Below are 21,023 nucleotides of genomic sequence, written 5' to 3' on the forward strand. Positions count from 1 at the left end.
AATCAGCCGGCGAACATTTGCTAGAAAAAAATTTAATCAGATTTGCCGACCGGGCAGAGGAGATTAAAGCTGCATCTGCGAACACATCAGTTGTCTGCACATTACAGAATGACGTTCGGCCCGTGTTATCTACTGGTCAGTTCAGATGGTCCCTCAGAAACAAAGAATGCACACTGAATTTATGACTCCAACAGCTGATGCTGCAAGTATCTGTACACTAATCAAGTGCATTTTAGAGTGAAGCCTTTGCAAAGAAAAAAAATGCTTTGAATAAGTTTTTGAATTGCCTTTGGCAGGTTAATACTCAATTACCTCAAGATCCTTCCCTCCTCACCGGAAAATTACAACAAAATTTTTTGATCTTAACAAAATTGCATGTCTTTTGTATTTAATCCACATTCATTTGAAAGACTTTCTGGCTTGAAATTGCCGAGGCTTTTTGGATCCTGACGTTTTGTTGGCCAATGTTCGGGCATCTTCGCACGGGAAGCCATCATTTTCACAAAGTGGTTTTCGATTTCAAAAAACTAAAACACCCAAAAAATAAGGACAAATCCAGACAAATCTCACTCCCGACATGTACATTTGTACAGTGTAGGAGGGTTACCTAATGGATAGCATTGCTGTCACATCACCCAGCGTTCTTGCCAAATGGCATACATTTATGCATGCTTCGTGACCAGTCTAGTGCAGGCTTGTCGCAACTCCATCTCTCCACACATCACCCCTAGATTTCCAGCACGACACAAGTCGAAACTCCTCAGTTTGATCGGGAAGAGCTCTTACCGCCCCCCCCCTCCCTCCAACCTCCCCGTGGAATGGGAGCTCCTCAAGAATCGTTCAATAATGCATCTCCTTCCTGCCCTCTATAGGGTATCTCCTTTGCCTTGCGATACGCGCAGACTACGGTAGTTACAACACGAATACGCATACTTGTCGTTGACACTGGAGTCTGTACTACATGTGATAAGCTATAGAGGTATCGGATGCTTGTCCGTCAGCGTGAAGATCACTCCATCAAGAACCTGTGTACGTCAAAACCTGCACTGCGGATCACATACAAATATATGAATCTAGGAATGTGCAAAGGAAAATTCAAAGCTTTATAAGCCAACTATTAACCCTTCAGTCACTGATAAAGCACCTGAAACCGCCCTGCCTATTACTCACTGTAGTGTCCCAAACCGCCTGAGCTCTCTACTATTTTATTGATAATTCGTCAGTGAATATACACAATGTAATACAATGTAACAAAATTTGTAATACAATGTAACACAATATGTAATACAATATAACACAATATGTAATACAATGTGCTGATGGGTTAAATTATACTTATCAATCTTTGGTTTGTTGCATGTCAATCATGTACAAACACTTATTCACAGCAGTGTTGCACCCAGGATTTGGCTGGGGAGGGGCTGACAAAAAAAAATTTCAAATCTTTTTAGAAGTTTTACATTTTTTTTCCAAAAAATGTTGCCCAACATTTTTCTCCGCAGATTTGTTTTGGGTGGCGGGGTTGAAAGTCAGCCATGTTCATGCCTTAATGAATCCTTTCCTCTATTTCTCACAGCAGTTGGAAAGATTTGGGGTCAGCGTGGGGGGATCCAAGGAGTACAGAGAGTAAAGCATGATCATTACAACTTCCTCGATTAATCATCTGGGCTTAAAATAGAGTCTTGGGCAGTGTCATGTCTGAAGACAGGGCTAGGGAACACACTAAATCTATCGGTCGGGGAAAAAGTAAAAGAAAAGACATGTACAAATGTACAATGTGTCTTGAATTTCTTAGCTATTTCTGAAATTTTCCATGCAAATATGTACATAGATCATTTTGCAAGCTGAATTATGTGAGATATTGATGAAAATTCATGTACATGTACGTATATTATGCACATGTATTGTCACTGAGCTCAAGACATATATGTTAAACCTGCATTACATTAATTGATGACACAGAATGTATTGAAAAACCTTGTGCAACATATTATGGACAAATGAAAGCAAACATGTATCATATTATACAAATATGTTTTCGATTGGCCCCCGCACTCACCGGTATACCGGTACATCGTTCACCGGTGCAATTTTATTTTGTAAGCCACTTTTGTCAACGACAACTCTCAAGTAACAAATTGTTCAAAACACAGCTTTCAACATTGGGAAGATAAAACGTTCCATCAGCGCCAGACGCATTCATACGAGTACACACTGCCTCCATACTCTTAACAAACATGCTGCAGCATGTAAGCCTCGAATTACATTGACACACAAGCGATGCTTGATGTCGAGCATAAGACCCGAAACCCATCGTCCGGTGTTCAGTTCCAGAATATTGAAATCAAACCCACGCCGGGTTTGTAACATTACAAGCTGCCAGACGCTTTTTTTGGGTACTGACCGCGAGGCTTTAGAGTTGAGTTGAGCGCGAGCACATGGAAACATGATGACACATGAGGGATCGAGACTGCATAGGGAAGGGGGGGGTGGGTTGGGGGAGAAATACCCATTGTTGAAATAATAGAGGCTTTAGTACTGCGATCATGACAAACGTATGGATGGCAGGGGGCTTGTCAAGTGACTTGAGACCCCACGATAACTCAGCAGTAATGATGCCGGAATGACAGCTGGGCGATTTGGAATCGTGAACATGTCCAAATGCACAAAATGGAGAATTTTGCAGGATAGATACATGCATGTGTAAATGGCAAAAATGTGTGGCTGATTTTGGAGGATGCACTGCGTCAAGGTCTTGGGCCGGACCTTGTGTTGTTTATGCTCAGCCGTGCAAAAATCTAGGCCTACCGGTATATTATACCGGTACTTGAAATCCTCCCCACTGCTCCAGGATGTCACTGGTTCTGCCTCAACATTTTTGACAGTGATTGCTGGGGGATTTTGCAGGATTTGAGGCAGTGGTCACCCCTCCAAGGACCACATTCAAGAAATATTTAGCAGGATTGAAGCTGTATGCAATTTCTGCATGGAGGCATAGGGAAGATTTTGCAGGATTGACGTTGCATCCTATCAAAAATGCCAGAGGAGTTAGGATCAAAGATGTACATTCACTATCTGAGCTTTTAGATTTAGATTCTTTCTCCTTATAACTGTTCAACTTACATGTTTTGTTTTTAACAAGAAAAAAAAAATTGTTGGCAAAATGATACTTTTGCGAACTTAAATGTGGCCAGTAACTATGACCTGTCAGCTTAATGTGTTTTCAATTTAGCTACCCCCCCCAAAAAAACCCAGGGGTATTACAGAATGAGAATGTTTGTGCTAGACCAATACAGAGATTACTACCAAATTAATCAGTACATTTCTTGGCCATGAGAGCTGGTGTGTTCCAAATTTCTGGCCGGTTGGGCGTCAGGAATTGTCATTAGATCAAAAAAACAAACCGGGACCTGAAACCATGAATGTCGCACCCATGGGTGTTGACAAGTTTCACATACAGTAATACAATGCTTGCACACTGTTGCAATAACCACAACAATTATATAGGTCCATCAGTTCGAGGCCAATGCAACATTAAAGGGACCATGTCATGCATTTTACACTGGCAAACATTTTGAGCAAATTTCTATTCCTCTGAATGTATGAAAACTTTGAGACATCACTTTTGCACTTCTTCACACTTTTTAAAGTTCATTAAAAATATTCACTTTTTCCTGACAACTGAGGGCACTGTTGCTGTGATGTCATCTTAGGAAAACACCCTTTAGTTTAGGGCTTTTCTTTTCAAATTGCGAGCAGACTGAAATCATACGTACATGTACATAAAGTTTACTCATTGACTTACTGTCACGCGCTGAAGTAACAATGATTGACCAAGGTTTAATCAGTGACTTATTCCTTCCTCCGTGCTGTCATGCACTGAATCGATAATGACAGATGATCGACCCAAAACAGACAATTCACCGCCGCAATTGCAATTTTATATTCTGGCAGCTTTTGGAGTTTTAGCCTAGAGAATGTCATCCTAGTACAACTTCTCATGAATTGAAAATTCACATTTAAGCATAACAACTGAAAAGGCATCCAAACCCTTTGAAAATGACAATTTATGGAGATTGAAAGCAAATTCATAAATACCTGAGACAGTTTACCCATTCCTATTGGTCGAGAGCCCTTCACGTGGGTGGTTTTAAACTACCGGTAAAACACTGCTGCATTCTGCGCCACATCGCGCAGTACATGTACATGTACAAGATACATGTACATGTACATGTACATGTAAGGAGATGTTTAGCACTACACGCACAACGCACATGTATGTACCATAGACTTGGCGGTTGAAGAAAATCTTTGGAAATTTGCCTATCATTGACATCTTTGACTTTTTGACAGAAAAGGTATTTATGAATGGGAGTAAATAACATGCTTGGCTGGTTTGAAACAAGTACGTTTAAGACCAGCTAGGAGCCTGATGGGTGAATAAATGGGACACAAAGGTGCTTTTTTCAAGGACTGCATAAAAACAAAATTCTATTTCATGAGCCGGAACAGGACCACCTGATAACCAATGAGTCAGACAATTGAACCTTGCAACCCTTGGTGTTGGTGTAAGGACATACAAACATTATGAAATGCTACAGGATACAAAGGACAATTGGCCGAATCCAAAGTGTGTCCCTCTCTAATAAACTGGCCTTCTGATTTTACATCCCTCCATTTGGAGCAATTTCCTGTAGTGCCTGTGACAAAGTTATAAATCAACTACTCTTTTCATAAAAAAAAAGTACAGCCTATAACGTGGCACACGGTTGCTGGAAACCACACGTTAAAATAAGCACATGCATGACGAACCTCTTCTGAGCCAGTTTAAAGATGTACTGCCTGTGCTGCCGGTATTTTTGAGTTTCATCGTGAACTTTCAGGTTCTTTGGTTTAAATATCGATAAACCTAACCCCAAAATGCCTCTAAATGGTTTTCCAGAGAGGGGAAAACACTGTGTGGACCCACACAACGTATCTGAAAACTGGTTTAATGTGAACATCTTTTGTTCAGAAGCTTCCACACGATTGAAGCCTTGTCCAAAAACACATATGTGACCCGCTCCACAAAAATGAGTCTGTTGTGGCAAAACTGACATTTTGAGTTAACTACATTAATAAAATGGGAATGAAATAAGCTTTCATTTGGTATATCATGGGCCTCTCTAGGACGTTTGGTTGCACTGTTGTGCCTTTTTTAATTCTGTCAAGTTTTTGCAAAGCAAGAAATGTCTCAATGAAGAAAAAAGGGTTTAAAAATTACAAATACACTGTAACTAACCAAGAAAATCACCAAAAATCATAAATTTGTTAGTCTTTTTCTTACAATATTTAAATTTCTGTGTAAGATGTCTGAACTAAAACTATTAAACAACCAAAATAAAACAAAAACAAAAAAATCCAAATTTTGAGCAAATTTTCACTGTTTCCATTTAAAAGTGGTGAAAGCTGGAATTCAAGCTATGCGACATCAGACTCATTTTTGCAGAGCGGGTCACATATGAAAGCCTTTTATTCAGAGAGCTGCAAATGCCCAAAAGAGAAACATAAAGTCATTTTTTTTTTAGGGGGCAAGTTGGAATTTTGACTTTTATGACGAGAACGAAAGCACAGATGAGATAGCACATCTTTAACATCCCCATGCACTTAAGGCAGATGATTTTGACTGATATTACTAACATGACAGTCCGGCTTAAGTACGAAGCGACTATCTCCGGGATTAATCAGCGCGCACATGTCCGCTTCTGCCCGTTTCATTTATTGCCCCATTTGCTTTGCATGTGAATTATGACCGGGCGATGTCGCAGTGCATGATTGCAAAACTGGCGGGGGGGGGGGGGGGGGGGGGGGGGGAGACGTATTCAGGCTGATAAAGCATGGCTGTAAAATCTCGATGCTACGACCGGGAATAGTTGGGATGTCATGTTCAAAACCTCTCTCTACAACACACCCTTCCCTTTTTTGCTGCTCTCATTACACTACAGTGGACAAAAGCAAATTTGCTTTTAAATGACGTGCAAAGAAATTGACTCTTTTAAAGCCAATTAAAATCCATGTTTATGGTTCACAGGGGTATACAATTCATTGCTAATCGAATGAAGATTACATAATTATAACTTGACCAAGGTGGTGGCAGTACAGTATGGTACGTAGTAAACCTGATAACAAACATTGCAATGGATGTAGCATGAAGAAAATAAAACAGGGCTCATTTCATTTAGTTGGGAATTTGAAATTATTGCTTGACAAATTGTTTCGCTAAGCGCAACAACGTTAGAAACCAGCCGCAAGCAATACGCATCACATGACATCTTGGCTGGTATCCTGGTTTTTTTTGCTTAGGAAAAGTAACCTACTGACTTACTATCCAAAAACTTACTGCTGTCACTTAGAAGAAATCAGGAAATGTAAAATGGTCCATGTGAATGGACTGATTTTTGGAATGAAGAGAGCTACCGTATCGTCAAAATTGTGTTTCGTGATCAAACGATTGTGCATGGTTTTCCACTGTTTTCTCAAAGTGTACATGTACATTGAGCATATTATCAGGTTAGGTTTTGAACATTCTTCTTTGGATTTTGAGCTTAGTGTTATTGTTGGAAATGAACAAAATGCATGAAAAGCAAATAATCAAACGTATGTACATGCCTTTAAATTGGCACTAGTTTCACACTTCTGGTATAGTACATGTACATCAAGTGAGCTGTGTTCTGCAAATGCAATCATCACACGATGACAAAAATGTCAAATATAAATAAGCTAATATTCTCTGGGCTCAGCAAATTTGAGTGCATTTTTGTGCGTACCGGTAACGGCCTTGGTTAAACAACCATTGTACATCTGCCATATCAATGCTGTGTTGTGCAAAACCGATCACCACATGACGGTAAAAAACACGTCAAAGACCACTGGCGAAATAACGCATTTTCTCCTTGATGAAAACTGACAGGATGTTTCGAGGTGATGTGCCGGCCTCTCTGATTAGGATCTGTACGAGCTCCCCTTCCCAGTTATGAAGAATGCAAATGTTAAGGCCAGTCCATTTATTGGAAAATCAATTCGAGTCTTGGACCCCGGCTCGATATGATGTCGGGGGATGGGATTTGCAAGTCCACCGCGCCCACCGCCGGCCTACACCCGCTGCTACATGTAACTAACCTGCCCTCGGATATCATATCTGTTTTCTTTGATTAGGAAACAAAAATAATCAGCGTGGAGCATAACAAATTGGGGGAAATACAGCATCTAGGATTTCAAGTATAGCATGCGATATGGACCGGAAGATTGTCAGGCTATTGTTTTATGAGCTATTTTTTTTTGTTGTGCTAATTATAGCACTTTAAAACCCTAACTCCCTAGGCCTTTTTGCTAGGAAGTAGCCTCAATCCTGCAAAATCCTCCAATTGGCCTCATGGAAAAATAGCATATAGCCTCAATCCTGCAAATTCCTCCGCTATTTCTTGAATATGGTCCATGGAGGGGTGACCACTGCCTGAATCCTGCAAAATCCTCCGGCTATGACTGTCAATAGGCTGAGGCAGAGGCAGTGACATCTTGGAGCAGTGCGGAGGATGTCAAGTATAATCAAGGACTACATTTATGCACGGCTGAGCATAAACAACATAAGGTTGGGCCCAAGACCTTGACACAGTGCGTACTCCGAAATCAGCAACCCACTTTTGCCATGTAACCTCAATCCTGCAAATTCCTCCAATTTGCAAAAAGGATTTTGGAGGATTCAGGGCGGTTAGGGTTAATTAAATTCCTGTATTTGTAATACATGTTTGTAGATTGAGCCAGAGTGATGTCATCCCATGAAAACGTTTATGTCATTTGCACACCACTTTTCATCGGTTACTCTGTGTTACCATTCAGCACTCCAGACTCAAGAACCATTGAGTTTCAAGAACATACCGGGTAGGTCTGGGAGCTAGATAAGCCAATGTAAAAAAAATTCCGGATGTCCGCCCCCACCTATTGTTCAAATTTCATATTTCAGATCAATTTTTCACATTTGAGTGCATAGAATTCGCATTAGTATCTGTGTCCACAAACACGTCCCAGCAAAAAATAATAATAAGTAAATAATTAGTAAAAAAAAATTAAAAAATGTTTATTCTGCATGACTTGAAGTTTAGAACTTGCACACACTCTCACACACACAGGTTTACTCAGAATGTTATGAGGGCGCTGTTCATATCCATGACCGAAGTACACGGTAATTTCGTCAGTTTATTTGTGTTAAAAATCATGGTTTCTGGTCGACGTTTCGTGTTTAATTTGCCTTCTTTCTTCATATACTTTATATTTTTATAATGTATTTTAAATCTGGCATAGTACATCAGACAAATTTCTCTGCATTTTTATGAGGAGACTAATAAAGATCAAGTCTCTAGCAGTTATAAATCCTGTTTAAATGAGGAGACTAATATTAGATCAAGTCTCTAGTAGTTATACATCTTGCTCAAATTTAATAGTAGACGTTAGTTGTCCACAACAAAATAGATGTCCACAGATGTGGACATCACTATAATTATAAAGGCTTTCATCTTTTCCAGAGTTGTACAACATCTATAAATTAAAAAGGTAACTTGGTAAGATTTTTTCCCGACTGATAAATGTTAAACTGACGATATTCTTTACATACTTCATTCACACAAAAAATAGGTGGTTTCTATAAATGGAACTGGAAAGGAAGTACGGCTTACCCCTATGAGGATGACTGGCTTGTTAGTACACAGACCATATGTAGCTAGGCCGCTAGCGATACCCTACGAGTATATCCAATACTATGAACCAACTACAGACCACAGTGTCTGGCTGGCTGCTGGCTGGCCGGCTGACTCATAAACCAATGTCTGTGAGCCAGTCTGGTCTGACCGGCAAATTAAAACATGTCACATCCCATGCTCCTCCCCAGTCAGTTGGTATAGGGTGAAGGGGTCAAGGCTATGAATATGCAGTGGGTAAGGGATATTGCTTGGCCAATGGGAAGTGGGATGAGTGCTGTGACTTGAGTGACTTTAGGCTCAGAGCATGAATATGCATAGCTTGTCTATTCTGCCAGTTTCCCATCCAACAGCACATGTGTGATGTAGGGGGCAGGGGGATAGGCTACATTGTATGAATATGCAAATCAGAGGATATGGCTTGGCCAATGAGAAGTGTGCTTGGGTGCTGTGACTTGAATGACTTGGGCTCAGAGAATGAATATTTTTGTCCCAAAGTTATCTTACTTGTAGGCCTACTTGTGAGTGTGATGTACCGGCAACATGTACATGTATCGGTACAAGAAAAATGTCATGATGTATTTCTCACCTTATTCATTTTTAAAAAAACCTCATGATTTCATAGAAGTCATGTTCTGACGCTCTGACTTTTCCAGAGGGGTCTTTAGGGGTTTTTTGGATGGCCTTTTCAAATTTAAATGGTTAGAATATCATTTCTTTACAAGCACATTATTCAAACAAATTGGGCATTTAAAAAACAAATTTAGCCTTTGAAAATACGCATTTATACAATAAATACACATTGTACACACTGGGCGGTATTCACATCATATTGCATTATTGCTAAATCCATGCACAGAAGGCCAGTATGTTGTCCATGTATATATGTGTGTCTCAAACAAGCACCAGCCAAAATCTGGTCCCGTGATTCTATTTGCAGATATTTTTTTCCTCTTTCTATTTGCCCGTGGGCGCCACTGATGTAATTGTGTTGGCTTAAGGAATACTCAGGCAGAGGGTCGCGAGGGGAGACATTTTATAGAATAATCGAGCGGTCGTTTCATCGAGGGAGACTTTACAGAATATCGTTGGATACCGGGCAATCCTAGGTGATGTGAATAGAACGGTATTTGTGACATACCAGTACGCTAAGCTTTCTCCGCCTCATTACCTCAAGCGTAGATTTTCATTTTCATTTAAATGGTTGATTGTGAAGTGTGTAACTGTCACTATAGTCTCTTTAGATTCAAACTATGATAAATTGTTTTACCCAAGCTTTTTAACATATTTTTTTCTCCTAAGTTTAATTTGTATGTTTTATTTCAACGGAAAAACTATTTTTTCATATTTTGGACGTTTTCAACGCTCTGAAAATATCCCCCTGAAAATGTCACTTTGGAAATGGCCTTCTTTTATTGTTTTCTTCAAAAGGACAGCATGCCAGAAAGACTAATATCGCAGGGAGTTTATTGCCATTATATCTTTAAACTGGGTAAGTTTTTTGAACAATAATTTTGTCAGTTACTTTTTGGATAGCTGCAAATGATCTACTCTACCTTTAAAAACAAAATCTGTTCAGAGTGAAACTCTAAAATTGTACAGGGGAGAACTTTAAAACATTGAATTTTGCAAGCCTTGACACGACGCACAAGTGCGTGCGGTTGCTATAATTAATCGGTTCAGTGCGAGACATCGCGTAGCTGCAATCAGCTCAATGAGAACGTGTCTCGGACGCTGAATTCAGGCCCAATTCAAAACATGATTTGGCAACTTTTTATTTGAAATCGAGATCCTTGAATGTTGTTACTCTCGAAATATACAGCTGAAGCTGAGCTGAAACTTCATCAGGTTAGTCGTTCAGCACCCTTCTTTAGATTTTGAGCACGTTTGCTGCTTCAAACGAACAAAATGCACAAATTACAAATGACGGACTGTACCTCAGTCCTTTTGATTTGAAAATCACAGGCGTGTGGAAAAAGGCACACCTGGATTTTTCTAGGTGTGTGTTTTTTCTGGGTGTGTGGTTTTCTAGGTGTGTGATCTGTGGTCCAGGGAAATTCAGGCGTGCAATTATTCACACTTCTCGAGAAGCTTTTAGGTGTGCGATGGTGTGGGGGTGTGATCGCATGCCTCAAATCAGGACTGGTACCTTCAACTTGTTTTGTCAATGTTATGGTACTTACCCTGAAGTGCGGTTCTGCGAGGATAGCCTGGAGTTCATAGCTTTCTTGGCTGTCTTGAGGGCTCCTCTGTAGCAACTCCAATATCTGCTGACATGAAGACGAAAAGCATGCAATCATTCTCTTCTCAGTGTCTCATACTGAACCACACAAAATGTACTTTCTCTTAAAGGGACACAAACGTGCTTTGAACGAGATGATGATAATCGGAAATAACTTTTAAAAGTAGGATATAAACATCCACACAACTATCCTTTCAAAACTGAGCGTTTTTGTGTTATTCCTGTATTATTGCGTGCGAGAACAAATTTCGGGGTTCACTTTTGCGACCCCATAAATTCGAGCTGTTTGGATGCTAGTTGTGATTTCATTCGTACGCGTAAAGTGTTCGCCTTTTGCGGACGTTGAAGAAACCACAATTTTTTGCATTGGTGATTGGTCACCGCGCGCTGTTCCTGAGACACACAACGTGTATAGCGTACATGAGAACAACACGAAAAACGTATTCGTACTCCGTCATGTCCGATGTAAACAAGCGGGTTTTTTCCGTCTTTTCTCGGGAACAGTAAGACATTACCGTAGGTTGGTTTCCTTTCAACCAGATGTTTGAAATAGGCTGAGTAAACAATCCAAAACATAACATTTTCGGGGATTTCAGGACCTAGTGCCCCTTTAATACTAAAATAACAGTTTCGAATTGTTTTAGTACATTTTTACAATAAACTTGATTTTCTGGCTGAATTCATTTGCTGAACTTTATCTGTTGATGTTGTTTTTTTTTCTTCAATAGAGTACCGTAGTGTGATGTCATCTGTCTTTGTTCTGATTCATGCGATGGTTAGCGCATTGATGTAAACACACACTTAACCCTGAAGGGGGAGGGGGGGAATCTGCCCCCCCCCCCCTCAACTTTTTCCGCAATAGCCTTGAAAAAATTTTTTTCGTGACCCGAGCTGTTACGACTTTATAGCCTCGAGCCTTGCGCATCTTTTGATACCAAAAACATAAAAATCGGACCAGGTTGCCGCGCAGCAATAAAAAAAAAACTGACTTTCCCATATACATAGTGCACACAGAGCACAATTACCATTTGTACATATGAATAATTAATTAGCCGTAATTCCAAAACCCTTCGACCTATTGTCATGAGATTTCTTGGATATGCTCTAGATGAGTTGCTCTATGCATATACCGAGTTTCAAAATTTTTCATCACTCGATCGCCGAGATCTTGGGGGGGGGGGGGCAGAATCCCCCTCCCTCCCCTTCGACTAAATACTAGAAACCATCTATTTGAATTCATTCAATTGAAGTGGATCCATCGTCTACACTCTAAGGCTAAAAAAAAAGTCTCCGGTTTCTGGTATGCGCGCGCGTCGCTGTAGCCATGCGCGTCGGCAAAATGAAAAAGGTATTTTTTCAATGAAAGATGATGTCTCAAAACCGCCAAACTCACTGGTTTGACTGGAATCCTGCTGCTGCACAATTTTAACGTGTTTTTAGATTGGGTTATGGTCGAGAATAAGCTTTATATGTGGCCTCCCTGGACTCCCATATATTTGCACGAAGTTTAGTCGGGCACCATTTGCAGTCATCAGCCGACATTTGAAGCAAAAAAATCAGGTAAAAAAAAAAAAAACGCCGCGTCGCCACACCACTTTTTGGGCAAGCTCCATACCAGAAACCGGAGACTTTTTTTTTTGGGCCTAATGGAAAGCTTGCTAGAGCACTCCTAGCCAACAATTAGATATTAATATATACAGTAACCTGTGGTAGTCAGTGCTATATTCAGCACCTGTCTCTGATATAAACCCCCAATGGCTCACAGTTCACCTGGCGGGGGATTTGCTTTCCAATTTGGATTTTGGCTCTTACTTTGCCAGGGACGAAAATGCTGGATTCACTCATTACACTACAAATCCCAATTGATTTTTTTTTTCTCTACTCACTATGAAACAAAATTAGGGGATAATGCGATGGGATTTTTAAAAGCCTTGATTTACTTTGCATAATTATGTTAAACCCTATGTTTAAAAACCTCTCGCAATTTTTTGGGGGATGAGGGAAAAAGGGAGATCATCACCAGTTTTTTCCCCTTAAAAACTGTATAGAGAAATTGAACACTAAAAAATGCTGGAAAATGGCCTAATTACGCTTGGTAATGAAGATATACATGTATGTGCCTGTTTATGTACAAATTCGTCCAATAAATACCTGACTGGTGTTAAAAGATATTCAGCTCCCCTCGTGAATTTAAAACAGTCAGAAAATTTAAGACGTTATATTCTTCAGTTTTCCACTTCCCAATAAAAACAGTATCTCGACATGATACCGATGATAAAATTGTATCTGATCATATCATAAAATCATTTAATACTGATGAAAATTCCCCTAATTTGAAAAAATCACTATAAATGTACATGCATACATGTACATAGTTCGTGTACAAAAATTTCAATGTCCAACACGTTTCTTCAATTTACAAAAATGTACCGGCACTAAATGTCAGCATGACACTTTGTGCAATAACGGCCAACCTCGTTTTAATACCAAATCTCCATCTACTACTTCTATGTATCACATCTTCATAATCACTACAGGCACTTCCAAGGTAACACTGCCAAGCGGCCTGTCCCACTCAATTTACGTTAAAAGTAATGTTAAAGAGATTCATTAAAGCCATCCATCACAGAAGGAAACTAATCAAGAGAACAGTGGGAGTGATTACTGCTTAAAGGGAATGTACATCATTTGCTTTTGCTGTAATTTTCAGAAATGGATGGAATTGGGGGGTTGGAAATATATAGCAAATATAGTTACACTGACTTTTTTGTAAGGTCAGGGAACCAGTCTAGCTGGCTTGTACCCGTTCATAGGTGTGTAATCGATTGCAAACAAGAGCGATGGTCAACTGGGGCCAGTATTTGAAAAAAAGCCAGTTTTTTCCAACACTGGTCGGCCCATCAGCGTTGGAAATTGATACAAAAATACCACTTTTCTTGAAAATGACAGTATACCAGGTGCCATGATTTTACAGGATGCTTTACACTGTCATTCACTAACAGTCCAGCAAGGTATTTCAAAATGATTTGGTAGTTTTTTTTTTTGATGTTTGCAAATGTTGTATTTTCCCTTTAAAAGGTCCATCATGCCCATGAGATGAAGTTTACACGTGTGCATATTTGTAGCAAATCTCCATTCCTCTGAAATGTATGAAAGCTATGAGACATCCCTTTTTGGTTAATTTTGATTGAAAAGTGCACTTCTTTAAAACATTTAAAATTGTCCTTGCTTTTCTGGACAACTGAGGGTGTTGTTGCTTGTGATGTCATTTCAGGAAGACACTGTTCAGTTTAGGAGTTTTTTTACTCATCAAATTGTGCACCCAAAAATTTGCTCATTGAAAACATTTTTGAGAAAAGTTTGCTCATTGGCTTACTGCCAGTACTGACACAACAGATCACCAAAGAAAATATTTAAAAATTCCGGAAAGTTTTGGTGCTGAAATAGATTTAACATTGAGGTTTCCGCTTGAAATGACATCACACTTTATATCATGAATATAGACATTTGCATAACATAAAAACCAAAAAGGCACCAAAATACTATTAAAAATGGCAAACAAAAATTGAAAAGTTAATGGTTTAAATGGGACACAAAGATTAATTTTCTAATTACTGCATTACAAAAAAATATATGCGCAACCCCCACCCATATGGATCGCTAAAGAAGTCACTTCATTACAAGTAATGAGAAGGATAATTAACAGAGAGAAATGTCATTCTCTGGTAAAGCACCCATCAGGTCATTTAATGGATGATGGAACTTCAATTGGGCACTCCCCTTGTTATCCATTGTCTCTCCAATCAGGCTGCCGATCTGGTTAATTAGGGTGCTAATGATAGAGGTGGATACATTCTTCACTGTGTTGGATGCACGCCACTTTAGAATAGGCTCTGACTGAGCTAATTAAAGGGAATATACATCATTTGCTTTTACTGTAATTTTCAGAAATGGATGGAATTGGGGGGTTGGAAATATATAGCAAATATAGTTACACTGACTTTTTTGAGGTTTTGGGTTCGAAAATGCTATAAAAACCAAGAAAAACAATCATTTTCCTATAGTCTGGTTCCCTGACTCCATATAAGAAGAAACAGAGCAGTTTACATACATTGGGGAATTGTAAGGTCAGGGAACCAGTCTAGCTGGCTCGTACCCGTTCATAGGTTTGTAATCGATTGCAAACAAGTACGATGGTCAATTGGGGCCAGTATTTGAAAAAAAAGCCAGTTTTTTCCAACGCTGATCGGCCGATCAGCGTTGGAAATTGATACAAAAATACCACTTTTCTTGAAAATGACAGTATACCAGGTGCCATGATTTTACAGGATGCTTTACACTGTCATTCACTAACAGTCCAGCAAGGTATTTCAAAATGATTTGGTAGTTTTATTTTTTGATGTTTGCAAATGTTGTATTTTCCCTTTAAAAGGTCCATCATGCCCATGAGATGAAGTTTACACGTGTGCATATTTGTAGCAAATCTCCATTCCTCTGAAATGTATGAAAGCTATGAGACATCCCTTTTTGGTTAATTTTGATTGAAAAGTGCACTTCTTTAAAACATTTAAAATTGTCCATGCTTTTCTGGACAACTGAGGGTGTTGTTGCTGTGATGTCATTTCAAGAAGACACTGTTCAGTTTATGAGTTTTTTACTCATCAAATTGTGAACCCAAAAGTTTGCTCATTTAAAACATTTGTGACAAAAGTTTGCTCATTGGCTTACTGCCAGTACTGACACAACAAATCACCAAAGAAAATATCAAAAAATCTGGAAAGTTTTGGTGCTGAAATAGCTTTAACATTGAGGTTTTCGCTTGAAATGACATCACACTTTTTCCAATGAATATAGACATTTGCATAACATAAAAACCAAAAAGGCACCAAAATACATGTACCCTTAAAAATGGCAAACAAAAATTGAAAAGGTAACGGTTTAAATGGGACACAAAGATTAATTTTCTAATTATTGCATTACAAAAAATAAAAGCGCAACCCCCATATGGATCGCTAAAGAAGTCACTTCATTACAAGTAATGAGAAGGATAATTAACAGAGAGAATTGTCATTCTCTGGTAAAGCACCGATCAGGTCATTTAATGGATGATGGAACTTCAATTGGGCACTCCCCTCGTTATCCATTGTCTTTCCAATCAGGGTGCCAATCTGGTTAATTAGGGTGCTAATGATAGGGGTGGATACATTCTTCACTGTGTAGGATGCACGCCACTTTAGAATCGGCTCTGACTGAGCTAATTAACATGAAATGTATGCTACTAAATTTTGAGCCAAAAGGTACACTGCAGTTTGATTGGAAGGTCATGAAATTGACAGATTGTAAGACTTTGGGCATCAAGTGTTGTCAATAATTAATCGATTTTGTAATCAAATTTCTGAGAAGGGTTGCTAATAATTTTGCTTGTGCATACTGTAAAAAAAAAATTGAGCCAGCGGAGGGGGAGGAATTGATTTGGTTTTAGAGAATTTTTGATAATTTTGGAAGTCATTAGAAGGTAAAATTTACATTTGGAAGCAAAATACCCGGTAGATCAAAGTAATGACTTCTCAAGTTTCAACTTTGTGCAAAAACAAACAACAAAAATAAACAAAACGCACCAACAACAAAACACCCCCACAACAAAAAACAAACCCAAGAAACTATTAAGTGTTTATTTGAAAATTCTACAATAGGCCATTTATCAAAGGAACTTACAGCAATAACAATGTGGCCGACCGTCCCCCCCCCCTCAATTTTTTTTTTAGTCTACCGTCCCTTACAGTATTACAACATAAATCACTCCATAGACAATGAACAACAGAGGGCAGCATTAACCTGAAACACACACCACACGGCTCTGTTGAGTTCTAAAAATAACCCTGATCATCGTCGACCCACCTGCAAGAAATGAACTACGGTGGCAATTTGGGCCTGTTACCCCACTGATGTGGTTTTACGCCCGCAATATGGCAAATTGGGTTCAAAAGATACATGCCTATGGACGTCATAATGTGGCAACTGCAATGAATCATTGCACGCGCCAAAGCCGGGGACGAAAGTAATTAGATTAGAGAAGGGGGGGGGGGGGAGGGGAACAGTAGCAAAATGCAAATCTTGCGGTTTCAGGGTCAAAATCACCGGAGTGGGGATCAATTTTCAAGAGAGGGCGGTATGCAGTTGGCCTGTGAGACACTGTTCTCAAATAAAAGGGATGGATGCATTTTTTTATCATAGATGTGACCAAAAAATATTTGGTGTTTTAGATTTCTCATGCCAAATTCACCACCTGTTTGGAACAACGTGGCGAGTGTTGTACCCAGTGGCGTAAATCTGTGCCGGCGAGTGGGGTGGGGGGGGGGGGGGAGATGGGGGATGACCAAAATCCAAGAATTGCCCAGCCATGGAAATTTGAGGGGGGGGGGGGGACACACCACTTTACACTAGGGGGCGCTCTTCAGGATATAGATGTATATCAATATGTATACTCCTGCTTCCATCCAAACGGCACATTTTAAAAGCTTTTGTACTTTGTTTCTCCACTTTACAATGCTACTGAATACATTTTTGTTGTTGGGATGTTCAAAACTACCTTGAAATCCGTATTGTTTTCGCATCACGAAAAAGTGGGGGATGATTCAATAGCCCATCCCCCCTGGTCCAAAAGGGGGGGGGGGGGGGGAGAGATATGACTGTTTTGCGGGAAGGTTTGTTACTTACGTCTTTGGATCTCTGGACGCTGTCTGAAGGGATGTCCTTCTTGTTAGGCATCTGCTCGCTGGACTTGGTGTTGATCTTGTCGTAGAGCTACAAGATAAATCCACACAGAGATGGAACAGTTATTGCTTAAACCCTTTGGGACGCCAAACTGTTTGAAATTTAAAGTTGAACAAAGAAAAAGACTGGAGCGGGGTTTGAACCTGCAACCTCCGACTCTACCAACCGAGCTATACAGCCCTATGTTGGCGGCTCCCCATTTTATCAATGTCTTTGTTTCAAGGGCGCTTAAACTTGTAATAGCTTGTACAGCCTCGACATCGAACCTATCGTCGTTTTTAATGACAATTGGAACTGAAAAGGATCTCTTCAGTTTAGAAGTCATGTGATTGTGGTTCGACTGACAATTTGAAAACACTGAATGTAGAAAGCCAGATTCTATCACCAACTACATGTAGTACCTGGCAACTTTGGCTTTCGCCAATCAGCGACTTTTCTTTCTTAATTACAGAATTACTAGTATTCACGTAACATGTAGGGCCTACATATCCGTTGCTGAGGGAATGTTACAAAACTGGAAATGTGTTTATCATATCAATCCCATCTATTTTCAACAACGTACAAAGACATAGTGTCTTTGAACAGAAAATATTTGTTTGCATATTACTATATTTATTAAAGTATTCAATACAAAATAAAATACATGCAATAACATTATGGATGTCATTATAAATATTATCTTTATCAATTTTCAGTAAACCACCATGCAATTTCTTTACTACGTATTATAGTGTTACAATACTACTAAATATTAAATGATACAGGGAACTATGACACGCAGGATATGCCTGCCACCAGCTCAAAACCGAGGGCGCTATTTTATCGCAACAGTATTATTGGCAGCAAGAGTTAAAATCCTCCCTCCCTAAGAGTCTCATGATGACCTCAACTAAGCCCCTCCCTTTTCCCCAATAAAACCAGGCATGAATTCCAATTTTATGGGGGTATCTTAGGAATTCACGCAGTCCCTCACTCCGAGATGAAAAAGTAGGACGGGGCTTTGAAGCCATGACCCGTGTTATCCAATCCGGCCTGAAATACTAAAGACTAGATGGGCAAAGTGCAGCTCGGCACTCAAGACTTCAAAGCAGCGACCGTGTGGAATTCAAGAAACCATAGATGTATCGCACTCGATCCGCGGTTGAAATGTACGCTTGATTAAAAAAAAACACTGCTTATATGAGAAAGGTTGTTTTTTTTGTCCATTCTGGGCCAGTGAACTGTGCAAATGCTAAAACCCTGACATGATGTGTTTCTTTTAATAGTTGGTGCATTAAAAACAAGTACAACCTTGTCTAAAGTGAACTTGAAATAGCAGGATAAACAAGATTATTATATATGTAAAAACATTGTGCAACCGTAGTAAATGATTGAGAAATTCCCTGGCAACAAAAAGGTGCGTACCAGTCTTGGCCATTTTTTTTTCTTGACTCATCAGGGAAATACAATGTAATACAAAGTATTACAAGTGCTAAATGGTAAAAAAAAATGTTTGGAGATGAAGCTAATTTTCAGTACCACATTGAAAAATTTTGTGCAAGTTCTTATAATACATGATGCTATTCGGTTCCTTACTGGAGCAGAGCAGCACGCGAAAATGATAGACTCTTGCTATTATTTTAACTTAACATTTTTTTCTGCTGAAATCGTACAGACTATGCTGTTCAAAGAGTGCTTACATGTAATTGGTTTCTCTCAAAACCCTAGATCATGACAAATCAATACATTGTAGGAGACGTCTTTTCAACTTCTACAGGGTGAGTCAAAAAAAAAGTGACCGAATTAGAAAAAATATATTATTTTGAAATATGTGGCTTGCCCCATTTCATAAAAATAACTTAGGGATAAAGTACATGTTATTGACTAGTAACTGTGAAAATTTCACGTAATTTGCATACTCTATTCTCATGTGAATTTTAGTCAAAGGATCACAAAGTTCAGTTGTCCAGTGTCCACCACTGATCAATTACCGTTCTGTGAACTGATGAATAATCAATTAAATACCGTGAAACATGGACGTTTTGCAACCTCCATCATGTCCATGAATGAACAAAAAAGTGCAAAGGAAAACAGACAAAAATCGCCGTCAATATTTCAGAGAAAAAAAAGAGTTGACTTGTTCCTAATATTCAAAACACAAAATCTGACTTTAAAAATATTATTTAAGTCTTGACTCAAATGATTACAATCTCATTTGTGTTTGAATGCCTAAAGAGTAATCAGTAATTCTCACTCAGCTCAATAGCTTCCAATGGCATTCCATGAACAGCCATAAAAATAGGTTCTTGTAGTAAAACATGCATACACTGTACCGGAATTTCTGATAGCATGTATCAATTTCAATATTAAAGGGAAAATACAACATTTGCAAACATCAAAAAATAAAACTACCAAATCACTTTGAAATACCTTGCTGGACTGTTAGTGAATGACAGTGTAAAGCATCCTGTAAAATCATGGCACCTGGTATACTGTCATTTTCAAGAAAAGTGGTATTTTTGTATCAATTTCCAACGCTGGTCGGCCGACCAGCGTTGGAAAAAAACTGGCTTTTTTTTCAAATACTGGCCCCAATTGACCATCGCACTTGTTTGCAATCGATTACACACCTATGAACGGGTACAAGCCAGCTAGACTGGTTCCCTGACCTTACAATTCCCCAATGTATGTAAACTGCTCTGTTTCTTCTTATATGGAGTCAGGGAATCAGACTACAGGAAAATGATTGTTTTTCTTGGTTTTTATAGCATTTTCGAACCCAAAACCTAAAAAAAGTCAGTGTATCTATATTTGCTATACATTTCCAACCCCCCAATTCCATCCATTTCTGAAAATTACAGCAAAAGCAAATGATGTATATTCCCTTTAAGGGGGGGGGGGAACACAAATACATGCATAATACATTATCACACAAAATGCGTCGCATCCAAGCAAATCGTAACCATTTTCTCCAAGACAGCTTTCCTGCCGCCCACCCACTCGCTAATTAATTGTCTTAATCCCTGGAACAAGTACAAATCAATACTCAGCCACTCTCACAAGTGGACAGCTTAAAAGCATTAGCCAATTAACGCTTGTCTGCTGCAAACAAATGTGAAGAGGGAGGTATTGTAATCAGGAGAAAGGATCAACAAACAATGCTGACACAGACAATAATGCTTGTCAGACTTTGCGGCTTAGAAAGAATGTAACGAGATTGCATTAGGGCAGACTCAAATTAGCCAGCAACATTTTGTAATCCGGGAAAGTTTTACAAAGCGTTGCTGCAATGTTGTCTT

At 39.2% G+C, this 21,023-nt stretch overlaps 1 protein-coding gene across 1 annotated transcript in view; it reads right to left on the reverse strand.

Annotated features, from left to right (window-relative positions):
* The window catches only part of LOC119739668 (peripheral plasma membrane protein CASK-like), a 109,491-nt gene that overhangs the window by 21,108 nt on the left and 67,360 nt on the right, over positions 1-21,023 (reverse strand). The window contains 2 exon segments of the mRNA XM_038214680.1: positions 10,913-10,996; positions 17,689-17,775. Of these exon segments, the coding sequence (XP_038070608.1) occupies positions 10,913-10,996; positions 17,689-17,775 (171 nt within the window).

This window comes from Patiria miniata, unplaced genomic scaffold (assembly GCF_015706575.1).
Source record: "Patiria miniata isolate m_02_andy unplaced genomic scaffold, ASM1570657v1 HiC_scaffold_4, whole genome shotgun sequence".
In the NCBI taxonomy this organism is placed as follows: domain Eukaryota; kingdom Metazoa; phylum Echinodermata; class Asteroidea; order Valvatida; family Asterinidae; genus Patiria; species Patiria miniata.